The sequence below is a fragment of the Leucopleurus acutus genome (genome assembly GCF_964270905.1).
Source record: "Leucopleurus acutus genome assembly, chromosome: 1".
Classification (NCBI taxonomy): domain Eukaryota; kingdom Metazoa; phylum Chordata; class Mammalia; order Artiodactyla; family Delphinidae; genus Leucopleurus; species Leucopleurus acutus.
Window position 1 is genome coordinate 170,072,836 of NC_139142.1, and position 19,403 is coordinate 170,092,238.

At 49.8% G+C, this 19,403-nt stretch overlaps 1 protein-coding gene across 1 annotated transcript in view; it reads right to left on the bottom strand.

Moving 5' to 3' along the window:
• The window catches only part of CEMIP (cell migration inducing hyaluronidase 1), a gene marked incomplete at both ends in the record, with an annotated part of 71,129 nt that extends 53,931 nt beyond the window's left edge, over window positions 1-17,198 (bottom strand). Inside the window, 8 exons of the mRNA XM_082838424.1 lie at window positions 3,258-3,379; window positions 4,205-4,300; window positions 5,302-5,372; window positions 7,786-7,965; window positions 11,119-11,355; window positions 12,047-12,185; window positions 12,682-12,828; window positions 17,105-17,198. Coding sequence (XP_082694550.1) covers window positions 3,258-3,379; window positions 4,205-4,300; window positions 5,302-5,372; window positions 7,786-7,965; window positions 11,119-11,355; window positions 12,047-12,185; window positions 12,682-12,828; window positions 17,105-17,198 — 1,086 coding nt within the window. The remainder of the gene's footprint in view (window positions 1-3,257; window positions 3,380-4,204; window positions 4,301-5,301; window positions 5,373-7,785; window positions 7,966-11,118; window positions 11,356-12,046; window positions 12,186-12,681; window positions 12,829-17,104) is intronic.
• Window positions 17,199-19,403: the final 2,205 nt, after the last annotated feature.

The window sequence follows — 19,403 nt, forward strand, 5'->3', positions numbered from 1 at the left end:
CTTTAAGTAGACACAATGTGATTGTTGCTCATGACAATAATTATAAAATAACTAGCAATATCATAATAAACAATAACATAGGAAAATAATTTTAAAATTATGGGCACTCGCTCACTATGCATTGTTGCATTAAATCCACAAAAGAATCCCATGAGGGAACAATTCTTATCTCCATTTTTGCTTATGAGGAAACTGAGACACTAAATTCAATAACTTGACTGATATCTATGGCCAGGATTGCTAGTGAGGATGACCCAGGGTGCAAGATTTAAGGCGGCACTCACTCTCAGGGTCACGCGAGTGCAGAGTCGGCACCTGGGAGTGAGTGCCACCTTAAATTTTGTGCCTTGGGCACCTCACGCGTCTAACCGTTGTCCTGTCACTGTTGGTAAGCCACAGCTCACAAGTGACAGAGCTGGATGCAAACTAGGAGCTATCTGGTTTCCAAATACATCTTCCAACCACCAGACTGACCTCCAGCCACTGTGCCGGGGATGAGGGAGAAGAGGGGACTGCCCATATGGTCTCAGCCCCAAGGATGTGTGAGTCCAGCAGGTCCCACTGGCCTTGAAGGGCGGGTGGCTTTTAAGGGAGAAGGTGGGAGGAGAGGAGATTTCAACCCAGGAGAACCTCAGGAAGGGTAATGACATGGGAACAGGGGACTGTGGTTTTGGTTTTGATTCTGCAGAATCACAAGCTATCAGATCTGGAAAAGATTTCCTTGAGTTGAGGTCAACTGTGTAAGTTCTGTTTCCTCTTTCTTTCCAACTCGCCATCCTGCCTAGGTGACAAATGTCCTTAACACCCCCTCCCCCTCCAGAGGATTTGACCACGTCAGGGTAGAGCAAGTATCTGGGGGACCCCTTGTGTGGGGCGGCCACAGCCCTGGAGAGTCTTCAGGTGCACTGGGGCCTGCACGGTGGTCAGAGGTGGCCAGTGACCACAGTGACCTCTTATTTCCCATAGTGGCAAAAATGGGCACATGGGCATTTCAGTTTTGCTTCAGTCTCTCTGGTGGGTTAATTAACTAGGGCATTGAGCTCCTGGCTGCTGTGTCTGACACTCTATCTATAAAGAGGATGTAATCTTGCTTTTCTCACCTGTGGTAAACATAGGACAAGCCTGGCTTTGCTTTTCTGACTTCAGAAAAACCCGCAGTATAGTCTACCTCATTGTCTTTTATGACTAGAAAGAGATGCTCTGGCTAAGTCTGGGGTCACTACTGATTAAAGGTTGACGGTGAGGAGAAAAGGGATGAACCTGGCATTTCCAGAATGCAGCGCTTCCTCCTTTCCTTTAGGGGCGGAGCTTTGATTCACTTTTGGAGGCACGTGACATGTTTTTAGATGACTGCCTCAAGGAAGCTCTGTTTTGCCAAGAAAAAGCCAAGATTTTATTCTGGAATTGAGAGTTTTGAACTCATAAGGGGTTATAATGCTCAGCAAAATATTGTCAAAGAATGCACTTTTGTGGGAAGGCTGGCCCAGGCTTCTGGGTAATGGGGAAAACTGTTGTTGGGTCTTTTATTCTTCTCTGGACCTCAAATAGTTGAGACCTGGAACTCGGGGAATTCATTGTCAAGGATACTCCTTTTGTTGGAAGGCAACTGGGCCCTGCAATATGGCGGCAGACTGGTGGTTACAGAGTCTGGGGTTGGGTCCCCGTGGAAGGTCTTGGATTATGGAGCTGGTGAGCAGTCACATATGATTATATATGTAACATATGGAAAAATACGTATACTTTCTCCAGTCTCTTCTGCTATCTCCAAGCCTTTAGTAAAGTTTCATTCACTGTGTTAGCCTGGGATTAATTGTGCTTTGACACTCTCAGGGAAGAGCCCGGATCTGTGCTGGGAGCAAAGTTACTGAGAGCTAGAAATGCCTAAGAAAAGCTATTTTCCTAGCATGGAGAAGTGGTCTTCTAAACAACAGTGATCTGGAGCCAGGCAGCTGGCAGAGCAAACGCCAAGAGGGATTTGCAGAGCATGGAAGCATTCCTCGAGGATTTCCAGAAATACTTGGGGAGGGAGTGCTGGTACAAGATTGGACTTCCTGTAGCCAAGTGAACTGGAGAATAAAACGATGGCTCTTTCAGAATGAGAGCTGGAGCATTCAGGGTTGCAAGAGAAAATTAAAATTAAATCTGGGAAGTATGTGCTTTGGGGGAGTCAGCACTTTTTGATTCTGTTGGACCCAAGAAGAATCTCCAACGTGTAACTGAATCTGGGTAAATCCTTCTCAGTAACGCTGGAGCCATGTGAACGGGGAGCCATAGCCAAACAATGAGAAAGATTTCCCTGGCCTTTGCTAACTGCAGAACAGAGTGTCCTCTCTTGGAAAACTGGTCCCTTGTCCCACAGTCCCTCTACGATGCAAGGCAGAGGGCAGAAGTACTGCCTCAGGGTGGGGGTCAGGGGGTGGAGGGGTGGAGGCAGTCCGATGACCTGGGACCTGCGGTTAGATCATCTGAAAGAAGGTGGTGTACAAATGTTGCTACTTGTATTGGATGAAAGAGGATAAAATGGGCAGGGATGGTCTTCCTCAAATGACTCCTAATTCTCTATCTAACAGTTAAGTGGCCCCAAACCTTGTTTTGGAAGAAGACCAGGCATAAGGAAATAAACTCCATTTCCTTGCACATGTCTCTGTCTTTCTTCTGGTCCTTTGAGCTCGGAAGCTTACCAGCTGAGCCACTGAATTGTGAGGGCTGCCTATTCACCCCACACTTTCATGATGAAGCCAGCTGAGAAAGTCTAGGTCCCCCTTGGACAGAGTTAACTCCAAGTGAAGATCCCGAGCAAACACCGTCCATTCTGCAAACGCCGGTTTTCATTAACTGGGTGGAGGACAAGGCTGTAGGTGTTCTCCACCTGGGCCAGGCTCCGCCTGCACCCAAGTGCCGGCCAGATCCTGTGCACTCGAGGCCCCAAAGGAGACCAACGGAGGAGTGAAGCTGAGCAGGGCAAACCCAACCCCACGCTGGGCACCCTCAGCTGTGGCTGAAGCAGCAACTGGGGAGAAGGAAAAGGAACTCAGCAGTAGAACCCAGGAGAGAATCTGAGGCCTAGCTTTGAAATTCACGGGTGGGGAAGCCTGGAGCAGGTACACAGCTTCCATGTCAGTCTCTAAAATGAGAACAGTACTCTCTGGCTTTACCAACGTCACAGGAGGGCCGTGAGACTCACGCCACTCAAATGGCACGAAAGTCTGTGATCTACAGTCTTCTTCGAGACACAGCCTTTATAACTGTTTGGTTACCTGTATATCAATGGGGCGACTGCAGATCTTCCCTGGGTGAGTGGCCCGGAGGTCTGAAATTTTCTCCCCACCTTTAGTGTAAGACACTTGGTCATGTTCAAACCACTCTGTCCATTCCACATCTGGGAAGAAAGCAAAGAGCAGGGTCAGACGACAAGGGTGCAGGAGAGCCAGCCACACTCGGTGTAGCCTTGGCACAATGGGAATTGAATACCATCTGTCCAGGTTCTCACCAGGCTGGGTACCAGAGGCTTCTAAACCATCTGTCAGCTTCCCCCACCTCTCCCACCTTTTTATTAAAAGTGCCTCTTTTTTTTTTTTTTTTTTTTGCGGTACGCGGGCCTCTCACTGTTGTGGCCTCTCCCATTGCGGAGCACAGGCTCCGGACGTGCAGGCTCAGCGGCCGTGGCTCACGGGCCCAGCCGCTCCGCGGCATGTGGGATCTTCCCGGACCGGGGCACGAACCCGTGTCCCCTGCATCGGCAGGCGGACTCTCAACCACTGCGCCACCAGGGAAGCCCTAAAAGTGCCTCTTATTGACTATCTTATTTTATAAAAGCAATAGATATTCTTCACTACTGCCAAAAGGAGAAAGATGAAATCCATCCATGAACCCATTATCCAAGGATGGCAGTGAGGATTGCTTCTTTCTGTGCCCCCGTCCCCGTGTGTGTGGGCTCCTTGAAGGCTGGTTCCTACTCCTCCTGTCCGTGTTCTCTGTTCAGTGCCAGCGCCTGGCACAGAAGAGGTATTCCCTGAGAGGAAACATCCCCCTGGGCTATTCACCACGGAGACTTGATTAATTAAAGACAGCTCTCAGTTGCAAACTAAGTCGACACTGCCACAGTCAAGTGGTCCTATTGGTGCAAAAGAAAAGTCCTCGTTCTTCAAAGCCCTGGCCTTTTAGCCCCCTGTGAAATGTCACCAAGGTGTCCCAAACTCCTCACCTTGAACCCACTCGCTGGATGAAGAGACATTGAAAAGCTCGCCATGCTCCGTCCGGAAGAGTTTGAATACCCGGGCAGCAGCAGAGCCGTGGTGTCCTGTCAAAGAGGAGATCAGAGGCGTCAGCAACCAGACCAACCCCCAAATTCAGAAGGATGTGATGCTAATGCAGAGAAAGCCCCCTACACACATGGATCTTGAGTCATTTTGTTAAAAAAAAGAAATTTCAGGCCAATCTTTCCAGAGCAGATTATTTACTGTCCCTTCTTTTGCTTCAGTTTTGCAAGTTTAACTGCAGTGTTCCAACAATGCTATACTTTGGAACCCCATGGTTTCTCATGTGAATTCCTCTCCAGGATTAGAACCGGCAGTACCTTCCGAAACCTTCCCTGGGCAGAGGAGGCTGGTGCTATGTGGTAACAGCCCATCCAAAGCATCTTTTTTTTTTTTTTGGCCACATGGCAAGGCTTGTGGGATCTTAGTTCCCTGACCAGGGATCGAACCCAGGCCCTCGGCAGTAAAAGCGTGGAGTCCTAACAACTGGACCGCCAGGGAATTTCCCAAAGCGTCTTTTATTTTTATTTTATTTTTTTTTGGCGGTACGTGGGTCTCTCACTGTTGTGGTCTCTCCCGTTGCGGAGCACAGGCTCCGGACGCGCAGGCTCAGCGGCCATGGCTCACAGGCCCAGCCGCTCCGCGGCACGTGGGATCATCCCGGACCAGGGCACGAACCCGTGTCCCCTGCATCGGCAGGCGGACTCTCAACCACTGCGCCACCAGGGAAGCCCCCAAAGCGTCTTTTTAGCTCAAAATATTACCCTTGCTGGTTCTGTCCCAGTTCTCATCTTTCCTGTGTCACTTGTTTTGGATTAAACCAATGACGATTTCTTTGCAAATGTAAATATTATCTTAGTGACTGGCCTTAAATCAGTATGGACTTTTGCCACTCGTGTAACTTGGCCATTAAGCAGCTTGTCACTCAACAGGGTGCTGGGTGGTGGATCAGCCATGTTCTGAGGGTGCAGCGTGGTTCAAAAAGCCCCTGAGTCCCTTGGTCAGAGAGACACTGGAGGGAATTTGGCCTCTCGCCATTTATTACCGTGATATTCAATGTGGTCTTCAACAGAAGAAGAGGGATTTCCTTTCACAGTTAGGAAACTCCAAGGGTGTCTGAAAAAAAAAAAAACAAAAAAGTTCTTCACACGTCTGAGCCTGTACTGGAGGTAGAGTTGACGCAGGGTGTCACACAGAGGCTGCTTGGGGGAAATTAGTTTCCAGGCTGGGCTTCCCTTTCTCCAGAAGAAAAAGAGCCTTTCTCTGCAAGCCCTGGCCTTCCGAACCACTTGGCTGGCCTGATGTTTGTGGACTGTGAACCTCTGCACCTCCATTCTGGCAGTCGACAGGGTATGAATCACAAATAACAAACAAGCCCACAGACCTACGAACCACCTGCCAGGCTCAATTAGGTTCTGAAGCCAGTGCTCTCATTCCTTTAGGAAAACAAGGAAACACGCTCCAAGGGAGAAAGCTTCGTTCTCTCATGAGTTAATCTCGAGGAAAATGCCACAGGCAGATGTGACTGAGTACCCAGGAATCGGCCTTGGGCCTTGGGAAGGAAAGAAATACCTCTTCTTCCTAATGAGAAGCAAAGGAGAAAAAGAAGGGGTACCATCTGGGAAAGTTATACACTCCTCTCTTCTCCATTGAAGCGTGCCCTGCTCTAGGGTGGGAAGGTTTTCTTATCCGTTTTTGTCTTCCCCCTAATACCTAACCCAGCCTCTCGCTTCCTGTGAGATGTCAGTAGGTCTTGGTCCTCAATAACTTTGATTATTTTTGTTTTGATCTCTTATCTTGGAAAGTAAGTCTTCATCGAGGTTGGGGATTTGACTGTGCCACCCACCCTTGCTTAAAATCTTTCAGTGCCCGGCCATTTGCGTAAAAAGCAACCTCCTTGGCCCAAAGCAAGAGGCCCTCCTGTGCCCACCTTGGCAGCTCCGCCTCTCACCCCTCCTGTTCTTGTTCTTTCACGCCCGTCATCAATTCCCATTGAATGTCTGCCTCCCGGCGAGAGCTCAGTACTTCCAGAGACAGGTCACAACTGACCGTGAGAGCTCAGTACCAGCTAGTCCAGCCCTAGTGCCTTACGGCAATATTTGCTCAACAGTCCCTTCCTGGGTGAATGAACAAAGGATGGGTCCAAGTCTCAGATCTTCTACTGATTTTAGGTGCTTTGAGTTTGTCATTCAAAGTGGGTCTATACAAATGAAGGGTAAAAATGTAATCCCTGCCTACCTATCTCCTTCACTTACAGAACACAGCACCCATCCTTCCTTGGCTCTTGTTTGTAAGGAGAGAATAGTTGCTAGCGTTTATCGAGTGCTTATTCTGTGCTACACACAGTGGCAGGTATTTTGCTCGTATTATCACAGTTACCCTCCCCAGCGCCCTTTGAGCTGGCTCCTCAAATATCCCATTGTACAGACACAGGAAGCCTGCAAAGAGAGGGTGAGTCACTTGTGCAGTCACCTAGCAGGAGGTGCAGCCCAGGCTCAAATTCAGGCCAAATCGGACGCTAGATCTTGGACCTTCTTCTGCTGAGGCCCTACGTAGCCAGTCCCTTTGTGGTTCTGCCTGTCGTTGGAAATTAACGAACTGGCCTTTTGGCTTATAACACGGTGAAACAGCAGCACCCTTGGTTTTGGTTAACAAAGGAGTTTTAACAGTTCTAAAGTGTCACTGTCATTCTTTGGCTTCTTGAGTTTCCTGCCCAAACCCTTCCAGAAGGAGCAGCCCATGGGCAGTCAGAAAAAGTGCCCTTGAACCCGGAGTCCTGTCCCTGCCCCAGGGACCTCTGCCCAGGCAGTAAAATTGCTTTGCTCAGAGCCCAGAAAAGGCTCTGGCCTGCCCCCATGTTGCCCACGGTCTACAGAGCTGGAGGCAGGTGCATCCCTATCTCCAGTAGCTACGGGACAGATGATCACAACTTTCCACGGAACCGAGATCTCATTCAACACGATTCAAAGGTGGGGCTACTGAGGGGTAAAGGGCTTCCTCTTGGTGCCAACAGGCGCGCATGCCAAAGTCAGGCATGACGCTGCAATCCAAGGCAAACAAAACATGGCCTGGAGCACATCAAAGGGCCCCTTCTGCCGGGGGGGCCTGGCTGGGCAGACGCACTTTATGTGGTCTCTAAACAGATGTCTGCCAATCCCCCCAGGCGTGTTTTGACCCCGCTGCTAAAGAAAGGGAAAATGACCATTAGCTGTACATCTGAGGCACGGCTTCTACACACAGTAGATGCTCAATTAATACTTTGTAAGTGGCCGACTGAATGAATGAGTTCATACACACAGAGACCTGTGGAGCTTGAAGAGTGGAATATGCTTACAAGGAAAACCAGGCTCCCTTTAAGAACAAGCCCTAACGTGTCCAATGAGGATGATCACATGTCTGCACCCCCCAGGGTCACCACTGAGGGTGATGTCACCTGGGGAAACGAGCAAGGAAGATAGGGAAAGTCAGCCTCGGGTAGCGATGCTTCAGTGTTCTGTAGCCCTGGGGAGGTGGAAGTGATGGGCGATACCTAAATCCAAGGTGTAGGAAGTGTTTGCTGCCCAATCTGGTCATCGCCTTCCTGGCCACGTCGTCCAGGTTTCGAGAGCCTTCATCATTCACGGCAACAGAAAGGATCCTGCCATCGGGCACTGTGTTTAAATACTGGGCCAGACGTTCACTCTCTTTCTTCGATCTATAGGTGTCAAACCTAAAAAGGGCAGAGAGAGGGGATTTTAACAGTCCTAACAGCGGCCCAAAAAGAGAACTCTAAGCACCTACCTGTGGTGTGACAACTAACACGCCATCCAAAGATCTCAAGGGCTATGATTTTTAAAGAAAGAAGCTTTCATTACAGCAAGAATCGATCATCTCAGACTTGACAAAGATAACCCTCCCTCATCCACGTACAAGAGCTATGAAATATAGATCTCAAAAAACCTACATCACAGGTGACAAGACTTTACAAAGGAAAGACCCAGTTGTGTGATGGTCCCAACTCTAAGTGTAAAGTGAACTTATTAAGTAAAAACATTTTGTACAATGACAACGGGAATTCCGAAAGAATTAATATTCTTTCATTCAAATTTAATTCTAAATTAATTCTTTAATTTAAAGCAAAATAATTCTAAAACGAGTCTAGAAAAAGAAACCAGCATGAATAGCCAAGATTTGGGAAAAGGAAAACAGCGGTGGTACGGGGAGCGGGGGGGAATGTATGGACACTCCTGACTGAGTCCTCAAACTGGTTTTTAATTGTTCCCATAACCTGGTCTGACCCCACCTAGGCCCCCTCCTTCTCCAGTGCTCCGCCCCAGGAATCGTCTGCTATGAGCCTAGTACAGCTCAGGGTCCCATGGTCATACCCACGCCCACTCCTGCCTTCACTCATTCATCCTTACCTTCTCTCCAGCCAATCAAATACTTCCTACCGTTCAAGAGCCGACCTAAGTTCTTGTTTCTGCAGGTAACCTCCAGGTAGCCAGGTCTCAGGTGACCACAGCCTGCGTTTCTGTGTGTGTCCAGGGTTTATTAATATCCTTACTCACACACATTCAGCTCTCAGATTCCTGAGCCCACTGACTCGTACTTTACCCGAAGGAGATTAGGAAGGAGCAGGCATCCTGTCTTTGGAACCTCCACATCAGCTATTGGGATAACATCTCATTATGCAGTTCAGTAATGAATTCAACTTCAGGTTGGCTGCTGCAAGTAACCATGCTGTACTACGTAAGAAGCAGCGCCATATCCGGAGAAAACCAGAATTCAAAAGGATGCATGCACCCCGATGTTCACTGCAGCACTATTCACAATTGCCAGGATGTGGAAGCAACCTAAGTGTCCATCGACAGAGGAACGGATAAAGAAGATGTGGTACCTACATACAACAGAATATTACTCAGCCACAGAAAGGAGCAAAATAGTGCCATTTGCAGAGACGTGGATGGACCTAGAGACTGTCATACAGGGTGAAGTAAGTCAGAAAGAGAAAAACAAATATCGTATAATATCACTTACGTGTGGAATCTAGAAAAATGGTAGAGATGAACTTATTTGCAAAACAGAAATAGAGTCACAGGTGTAGAGGACAAACTTATGGTTACCAAGGTGGGGAAGGGGGGTGGTGGGATGAACTGCGAGATTGGGACATATATACACTACTATGTATAAAATACGTAACTGATGAGAACCTACCGTATAGTACAGGGAACTCTACTCAGTGCTCTGTAGTGACCTAAATGGGAAGGAAATCTAAAAAAGTGTGGATATATGTATACCTGCGGCTGATTCGCTTTGCTGCACAGCAGAAACTAACACAACATTGTAAAGCAACTATACTCCAATAAAAGTTAATAATAATAAAAAGATCAATATAATATAATATAATATAATTCAAAACAAAAATGCAGCAGCACCAAGGAGTCAGAACACAACTGAGGAGACTGTTCTCTCTCCTGTGAAGGCAGAGGCTCTCTGATAGATTTTGTGTCCATCAGCTCAGCCTCGCTTCGTTAACTGTGGTCTGAGGATTGCTCCGTCCCAGGCCAAGCAGGTGGCTGTCAGCCCCCGTGGGGACAATATAGTGGTTTAGGGCCTGAGCAGATCTGGGTTTGAATCGCAGCTCCGACACTCCCCAGCCTTGTGACTCTGAGCAAATTTAGCTTCACCCAACCTCAGCGTTCTCATCTGTATAACAACAGAACCCACCTGACAGGGGGTTTCTGAAGATTCCGTTATATACGGCAGATAAAGTGGTTAACACAGGGTTTTGCACAAAGTCCAGTGACCGTATTATTGTTACTAATATCCACCAGGGGGCAAGGTTGGCTGTCCTGCGTGCTTCTGCCCACCCTGTCTCATATCACGGCTGATTCCCTGCTGCCTTCCCGTGGACGCTCACAGCTCATGCCCTGTTTCTGAGGAGTTCCACGTGCCCATCCTCCAGCAGCACCAGGAAAGCTGTCTCTGCTTGCCTATTCCAGCTGTGCCCTTCCTAATGGATCTTTCTCTCTGAGTGGCCTGGGACAGCCTCTGCAAGGCCAGGGCAAGAGCCCCCGGGAGAGCCCCCTCTGCAGAATCTGCCAGGATACCTGAGCCAGGGCAAGGGACAGGGAGCGGGAGACTTGCCCTATCTGCTTCCGAAATATCTCTCAAGTTCATCCACTTCTGTTGCCACCGCCTCTACCTGAGTCCTCGCCGGCGACCTCCTAACCACCTCTTCTGGCTTTACTTTTGCCCTCCACAAACAATCCGCTCTCTACACAGCAGCCAGGTCCTTTGAATCAGATCGTACCCCTCTTAAAGCCCTTCGGTGGCTTTGCGTCCCACTAAGAATAAAACCCACCTCCTCACTGGGCCTCCAAGGCCTCCACACCCACCCCCGCCTAAAACTCTGACATTATGGCATCTCGTTTCCATCCCTCTGCCCTCCCGTATCTCTGCTGGCCCTTCCTCCCTGTGAGAACATCACGCCCTTTCTCACCCCTGGCCCTTTGCACTTGCCGCTCTGTCTTGAAAACTCTTTCCCTGACTCAGCCTTACCCAGCGGTCCTCAGCTCAAATGCTGCTTGTTCACACTGGCCTTTCCAGACTGCGTGATGCAAAGTGGTCTCCTCTAGTTACCCGCTACCCTCTCACTATGTCTCTGCCCCCTAATTACCGATGATCACAGCCTAAAACTACGCTGTGCTTACATGTGTGTATGTGTGTGCACACATGCCTGTTCCTGTTCAATTCAGCTTGGATTTCTGTCTGTTTCACTCACTGCTGTGCTCCCAGCATCCTGAGCGGCGTCTGGCTAGGACACACGCTCAGTAAGTGTACGTTGAATGAATGAATGTGTTCACGTGAGGGCAAACCTTACCGGTCAGAATGGATGACTGTCCCTGATTTGGGGTCAATGACGTGAACAATGACTCCACGGTGACCCCAGCTCCTTTCGAAAAAATAACCTCCCTCTTGCATGCCACCGGGGTGAAGAGTCTTGTTCAGAAATGTCCAAGAGAGCTTCTTCTGTCCATGCAACTCAAGGGTACCTCCTCTGTCGACGCCGATGTACTTGAGGCCAAAGTACGGGTCTGGTTGAACGTCTTCATCAGCCCTACAAGAGAGAACAGCTCTCCATGGTCGGCCGACACCTCTCTTTAGTGGACGCTAAGCCCAGAGGGGACTGCACTGCTCTTGACTCCCACGGTGGCCACCTTGGACCCAGTTCCACCTGGTGATTGCTCGAGGTCAGTAGACATAGCATTGGCAACCAAGGTTGTCCCCCACCAGACCAAAATGTGCCCAACAGGCCAAGCAGAGATACTTATCACTTCTTTCCAGTTCTAAGTATGTTATATTTTGGTCCATATCAGATGTGGGATCACCTGGACTGCATACCCTTGTGTACTCTTGGTTACTGATTCTGAGAACTCTCAATTGCTTGAAGAGGGAGCACACCAGAGGCAAATACTGCATGGAATTTTTCTTTATCTTGTCCATCATTAGCTATTAATAAACATTCACAGAGACTCCCTCAGCCATGACGTGATTAGAAGAAAGGCTGGCAGGGGTTCCTGTAACTTAAGTCCGGACCTGAGCCACAATAAATAAAATGCCTCACGCACTCCTCCAACTCACCCGAATCGCCACTGTCTGTCTCGTTCGTGATTACCATCTGGCAGGACCTAATGACAATTCCTTTCTTGCACTAAAGCCTTGCTGTCTTACCTCCCACTCTTCCATGAAAAACCTCCTTCCCCTCAGATCCAAGAGTATCATGTGACCCATGGAAGCCGTCTACCCACCTTCCATACAAAATGATGCTGAAATTGCCCTGGAAAGGGCAGAGGGCACTCCCAGCATGCAGCTCTCCTCCGTTGTCAATCAGGATGTGCCGGGTACGCAAAACAATTGCCTCATCTTGGTCTTTAATGACTAGCTTTCCTGAAGAGGCAGGAATGGAGTGAGGTTTAGGAAGACAAGTCTTAGTGGTGAGATTACAGCAGAGTCAAGGGCAGACCTCCTAAGCCCCTCATGTCATCCCTCAGGCAGGCCAAGAGTCGTGTCTTTCCAGTACTTCTATGCTCACTGTGCTTACGGTGGTTGCTTTTCTCTACGCCTTGTGACGTGTAAATAACGCCTGCTTGGTTTACTGCTATCGCTGCCTGTGCTGCATTCAACGAACAAGCATCTGAAGGTCAGATACGCAGGAATGCTCAGAGCACCAATAAGAAGTTTCCTCTATAAATGCTTCTTTCACTAAGATTGGACCTCTGACAAGCCACTCCTCAGTGCTCCAACAACCAGATGTTCTGACATGAACCCAAAGCACGTGACATTTGTTCTGTCCATCTACAGTTATGGCAACCTGCATCCCATCTGCTAGGCTCTGAGGCAGCCGACCAGAGAGAGATGGGGCAGGGGAGGGAGACTGGCTTACCTCCCTCTGAGATGCGGATGGAATGGACCGTGGCAGAAGCGATAAGCAGCAGTGTTCTGCCCTGGCCTATGTGCACGTAGTAGTCTGGGTCATGGCCAGGGTTCCAGGGCTGCAGCTCAGGCCACTGATCAGGGCACTCAGCTGCCGCTGCAAAGGACAGAGAGATGTCACTGCCACCACCCACCAACGTCCCCAAGCAAGGACTGCCACAGACCACAAGCAGGGTGGGGTGGGGAGTCTATCATGCATTTTCATAGCCCTTGCCTTCTCCCTACTAGAGCTCAAAGCAGGGCCCTAGAAAGCAAAGAGAACCCCTGATATAGGAGCCAGGAGGCCTGGGATTTAGTCGCATGTCCTTCATTAGTTCATCCTTTATCTGTGAACAAGTCACTTCCCTCTTCTGGACTCAGTTTTTCCCTTTATAGAATGAAGGGTAGACCAGATGACTCCTCAAGACATTCCAAGATCTAAAGTTAGGCAATGATTTGCCCAGATCACTTGTATTCCAAGGCATCCTTTCCCCTGGAAAGCATTGTTTAAAAAGTTGGCAAAGCCTTTTCCCCTTCTGCCTGAGAATTTGACTTTTAGTTAATTTTCTGTTTCCCTGGAAGCCTGAGAAAGATGGTATTCTATAAGGCATGTTACCAAACAACATCTTATAACAAAAGTGACCCCTGATCAGTAAATGGCATCTAAACTGGGAGGAACTATGCAAAATTTATAACGATCCTGGTGGAGATGTCTTGCTTGGAGGCTTCCCTGAGTGCAGGGACTCTCGTAATTGGGCAAATCCCACACAGCAACTCTGAAAGTTACATCTATGGAGTTGCTATAAGAGATCCTAGCTCTGACGGGGCAATACCCACACCTGTCCAATCACAGTCTTGTTCCCTCTCACCTAAGGAGCTGTCATCTGGGGAACAAAAGAAGATAGCTTCTGGAGGCTTGTAGAACGCTTCCAAGACCACTCTCATGGAAGAGAAACGCCTGACGCTGCTCTGATGGTGGGCGGTGTTTCTGTCCTCGGCCCTCTGACGTTATCCTGATGCCAGGCATGGCCTGTGGTAGCCTCATGAGTCTGAATGTTTAGTTGAACTCAAAGCCCCCATGGTGGGTGTTGCAGACTTCTCCCCGACGCAAGTAGAAGCAGTGGGAGGAGTCTCTCCTCCTATGGCTAAGAAGGCTCTGTACCCCAGTGGGGTACCATGTATGGTGAACAGAGGAGGACTGTCTCAGAAACTGGGAAAATCTCCCTGGACAGCAGGGAAAAACCCAGAGGGAAAGGAACAGGAAGAGGCAACAGGCAAAACAAAATGAGAATGGCTTGCCTCAGAGATGGAGCCCCAATGCCCTCCTTTTTTTCTCTCACTAGAAAGTTGTGAACAAGCATGAAATAGTAGTTGGTTTTTTGGTTTTTTTTGTTTTTTTTTTTTTTTGCAGTCCGCGGGCCTCTCACTGTTGTGGCCTCTCCTGTTGCGGAGCACAGGCTCCGGACGCGCAGGCTCAGCGGCCATGGCTCACGGGCCCAGCCGCTCCGCGGCATGTAGGATCCTCCCGGGCCGGGTCACGAACCCGCGTCCCCTGCATCGGCAGGCGGACTCTCAACCACTGCGCCACCAGGGAAGCCCAAATAGTAGATTTTAAATAACTGAAGGAAGGTGAGGTGTAGTAAACCCATGGCGGGAGCAAGGTTTCAGATGGTGAAGACCCTAGGGAAGGTACTGGAAGGAATGGATGCAAATTCCACCCTTGGGCCCCGAGCAAGGGCCACTAAGGGAAGTCATGTCTCTGGAGCCAGGTGGGTGCAGTGGACAATATCCATGACATTGGGTGGGACCCCAGAAGGAATTCTGGCTTCAGTACAATTACTAGCATGTCAGTTCTCAATGTGACTCGACTTCGACGCGGCTGTCTCTAGGGTAAGATCCCATGTTTATCTATTTCAAGAGAACTGGAAGGGCGCTGCTCCTTTATCTACTCAGCATTGCCAGATGTGGACTCCGGAAGCCCCCATCGCATCATCGGCCCGGCCCACCTGAAAGCAGCGGCCGGCCCTTCTCTTCTCTGCAAGGCGCAGGGCAGGCACTTGGTGCGTGTTTCCCGAGTCCCACTCCCCACCGTCCCCTCGCATGCTCCCTAACACCCTCCTTTATGCCCCGTCTGCCTCACTGTCAGCCCGAACTCAGGGTTTGGATCGTTTTCATTAGGGAGAGAATTTCACTTGTTTTTGGAGTTTTGCTAAAGCAGCTCTTCCAAGATTCTGTAAAGCCCATGGGACTCAAATAGTGGCAGAACAATGAAAAACTGTGGCATTTACTCATCCGTGGAGTTTTCATTTTAATGTAAGAGCAGGGCTGCCAGCAAGCTGCCAGGACGGGCCGAGGTAGGGGTGGGGGCTGGGGGCCTCTGCCTGGGCCCTCAGTAGCCAAGGATGATCACGAGGGCTCTGGAGCCTCCGTCCAGCTGAGGGGCTCCTGAGGGCCAATGTCCACCCCTGGGTTTGCCTTCAGATGGGTCAAGTGCTTGGCTGGCTTTCAGCAGAGGTCAGTCAGAGGCCCTGGGCTGCCCTCCACCTAGTCCTGGACCTGGAGTGTCTGTTTCCAAGGTGGTGTGACTCCTCAGCCGTGCGGGGAACGCATGTGGCGACTGGCGAGCCCAGAGATCCAGGCGTGGAGCCGTAAGCGTGCCGAGAAGGAATCGTTCCAACTCCACGGGGTCTCACCACCCACATTTCCTAGGAGAATCCCAGCTGCCCCTTTATTTTCCAACTGCACGTGTTTGCATCAGTCTTTGCATCCGGGTTTGGAAGCGGTCAGCCTGACGCTCGTAGGCTCTCCTGTCGTCAGGAGCACAATTCCCAGAGCTCCAGCAGCTCTGACCCCACAACATAAGCACGGCAGTTACAAGACTGGCCGTGGATGAACGCCCCTTCGCTGGAGGTGGAGATTTTGCTCTTGGTAAAAGTGGGTTTCAGTGGCTCTTCATCTGTAGGAATCAGTGAGTAGCTGGCAACGGTCAAGGCCTTTGCTGAGATATCACCACAGCAGCCACCCTTCCCAGGAGGGGCTGCAGGAAGTGGGACTCAGAGCGGACGCAAGCCCTACTCGGAGCATGAATGGCAGGGGGTTGGCTTCTGCATCCCTCTGACGTCAGAGAAAAGCGAGAGGGAATCAAAGGCACAGCCTCCTTTCCAAATGGTTTATAGTCAAACAGAAGAGAGAGACCCAGGATGTAAGAGGAAATACACAGAGACCTCCCCAAGGCCGCAAGGTGATTCACCTTAAAAGAGAACCCTAAACCCAGTTCCTGGCACAGGGTCAGTGCCCCCTTGGTGGTTATTAACTGAATAAATGATGGAAGGACTAAATGAGTGAATTCAGGCAATATTGACAATTGTTGCACTGAGAGTGAAAATATTGCTTGCCTGCTATGTCCCCTAAGGACCAAAAAGATTCTACAAGGAATCACATTGAAGGGATTTCACTAGTTATGATTAGAGATTACTTCCTTGCACCCGTGGGTTGAGAAAAACAAGATATAATACAATGTAAGGTCCTTTATTCTTATTGTAGAAAAGCATTCAGCTCAAGTGATAATAATAGCATTTTTTGTAAAAGCAATCCATGGTGATGGTGTTATTACTCAACCTCTATTCAAAATTTTTAAACGGTCCCCATCTCTCAACTTCCATCCCAAGCTTGGTTTATTTGATTTTTGCTTTTTTTGTAGCCCACGCAAACTTGCCTAGTGCTTCTGGATTTTAATTCAAAATCACTCAAAGAAAAAGTTGACGATATCGAGATCAGAAAGAGAGATCTAAACCTCACCTAGAGCATCACGGCTAACAAGGTGCTTTAATGCGCCCAGATCTTATGACGGCAAAGCAGGAAGGGAACACTGAGCCCAGGTGGCTCGGAGGCGGCAGGCCGGCTGGCAGATACGTGTTTTTTTGCTCTGCTCCACCGCCACCCCCAGTGTTTGGTAAAATTTCAATTGGTTGCCATCCTTGAACAAGTAGAGAGCTCTTACATGAAAGTCTAGATTTCTGACTTTTCTTAAAAATTCAATAGGTCTTGCAACAGGGGCCCCCCCTCCCCATGTGGCAGCAACTGGCCGGGGCTGAGAAGTGGGTGTCCCTGAAGAGGGGCGTGAACTCCCCAGGTGACCACATCCCTACCTGGCCAGCTTCACTGCTTTGTGTCATGTGCCTGGTTCCTGTAGACACTGAGTTTGTAACCCCTGAGCCTAGTCTAACCCCCTCATTCTGTGGATGACGAAACTGAAGACCAGGATAAGACTCGCCCAGGATCAGCGAGTTAGCAGGGGCAGGCCAGAGCCCAGCCACCCTGACCCTACCGTGCGGCTCCTTCTCCTGGCCTTCCTCGTGGAGATGCAGAGGTCCAACTGCTCTGCAGGGGCTCACCTGTGGATGCGGTGCCGGGAAAGCGGGCCAGGGCGAACCAGCCGATTGTCAGCAGCACCTTGAAGGAGACGTCCGGACCGTGAGCCGCTCTCATTCTGGCAGAGCGCTCCCTGAAATAAGAAAGCACACTGAGTCAGACCTGCAGCCTCCCCAGGCTGGAGTCGGTTTGTGGGGCAGACACACACACAGAGACAGGGCCACACGCACACGCAGAGGCCGCGCCAGTATGGGCATACTCCAGCCGGCCAATGCGAAGTCCTCAGCTGCCATGACTCAGGGCTGGGCAGATCAGGGCATGAAAGCCCTGTCACTGTCCCGCCTGTGTCCTGCAGCTCAGAGACCCGGTGATGGATGGAATTTCATCCTTGGCGCTCGAGCTCACTACCCTCCAGAATGAAGGGCTTTTTTTCCCCCTTAAGTTAAAAACAGAGAAAAACAAAAAATATTCCCACTGAACATGAGCTGGAAAATAGATGCCACCGACTTGCTGTGTGATCTCAGCTGATCTGATTAACCTCTCTGGGATTCAGTTTCCTAATCTGAAAAATGAGGATGCGGACTATAGCTGATTTCTAATATCAGTCTGTGCTTCTCAAACAAGTCTTGATGATACTATTGAGATCCTAAATATGATGCCTGTGTGTTATAAACCCTTCTAATATTACCCATCCAAGAGGAAGGCAGGGCAGAGATAGCTAATTGTCTCCTAATATCCATTTTTCCCTGGAAGAGAACCCCTGGGTTTTTATCTGGGCACACAGCCACCTAGAATAAAGGTTACCTTCTCCAGTCTCTCTTACGTTAGTTGTGATCTCGGAATTAAGTTCTGGCCAGTATAGTAAAAGTACAGTGTGTGAATTCCAGGATATGTCCTTAGGGAAAGCAGGAAGGCTTTCTTCCCTCTTTCCTGCTGGCTGGAATATGGATATGATGCCTGGATCTTCAGCAGCTATCTTTGGCCATGTACTGGGAGCCACGTGCAGAAGATGACAATGCAGAGAGTAAGAACCTAGGCTCGGACCCTGTGGAGAACTGAAACAGCCCTAGACTGTGAATTTAGTTTTATGTGTGACAGAATTAAATGAATTTTATTACATTCCTATTTTACGAAAGCCACTTTTCTCCCCCTTGTACTCAGATAGAAGGTGAATACGGGAACCTGTCTAGATAAACCTCAAGACAGGAACTTTAAAAAAAAGTTCCCCTTTCATAATATAATGCCAATTCCCCTTTCATAATATAAGGCCCTTGGAGAAACATCTCTGTCTTCAAGTCCTGTGTGCCGCACAAGAGTGCTTAAGGAGGGGCTTGGGGAGTGACCAGCTCCAGCTTCCATGCCCACGTCCCCAGGTCCTCCCCAGAGCATGACTGTAGTCATGCCTGGAAACAAACAGATATTCTCCCACACTGAGAAAGAAATCTCTCTCATCCCACACAGGCTCCTCCCTCTGAACGAGCTCAGGGACAAATCTGATCATCTCTGACCTTTCAGCTCCTGGTGAAGCACTTTGTGTGAGCTCGGCAAGAGGGTCTGAAACAGAGCACCCTGGCCCTGCGCCTGGTCCTTCCCGCACAGGTGCGCCGGGGAGGCCGGGGGAGGGAGGAAACCATACTCGCAGCGTCAATGCCCGCAGTGTCCTCCTGGCGGGCACCCTGCCTGGCCCTGGCCTGATATGCCGAGAACAACAGGACCCATTCTAGTCGCCTCTGCAGGGCCGCTGATGTCAGGCGTCACAGCATCTGGGAATGGCGCCTTTCCCATGGCCCCCAGAAGAGGAGTGTCTGCTTTCATGCTCTTTGCAATAAAAAGAAGGGGACACCGGGACAGGAGTGTTTTGTGGCCCTCGGGGAAAGTCAGAGCCCAGCTCTCGAGTCTCCATCTGTTTAGAAAAACCAAAGGTAGTTTGCTCTTTGCTGCTGAGAAGCCCCAAATCAACCTGGGGCTCCATGAAGGGAACCCGAACTTTGGGCCGTGAGCTGGCAGAGGAACGTGGCCGGCACCCAGGGTGGAGGTACCCGGGTGCGGGGGGCAATCTGGGTGCGGGCGCCCCTCCCGCCCGGGTGACCCTCATCCAGACATTCCCTTCTCTGGGCCTCGACTTCCCGTGTGCAGAGTGGAAGGTTGGAGTACAGGGAATTTGTGGCCCTGACATCTTCTGACCATTTCAGAGACAAAAAAGTAATCACTTTCGGGATGGATGTAAAAACGATTCCCACTGGCAGGATAATGCTCAAAACCTCTTTTCCCCAACATTCAAGAGAGAGACCTGCTATATCTGAGTGCCACTGGACACAGAGA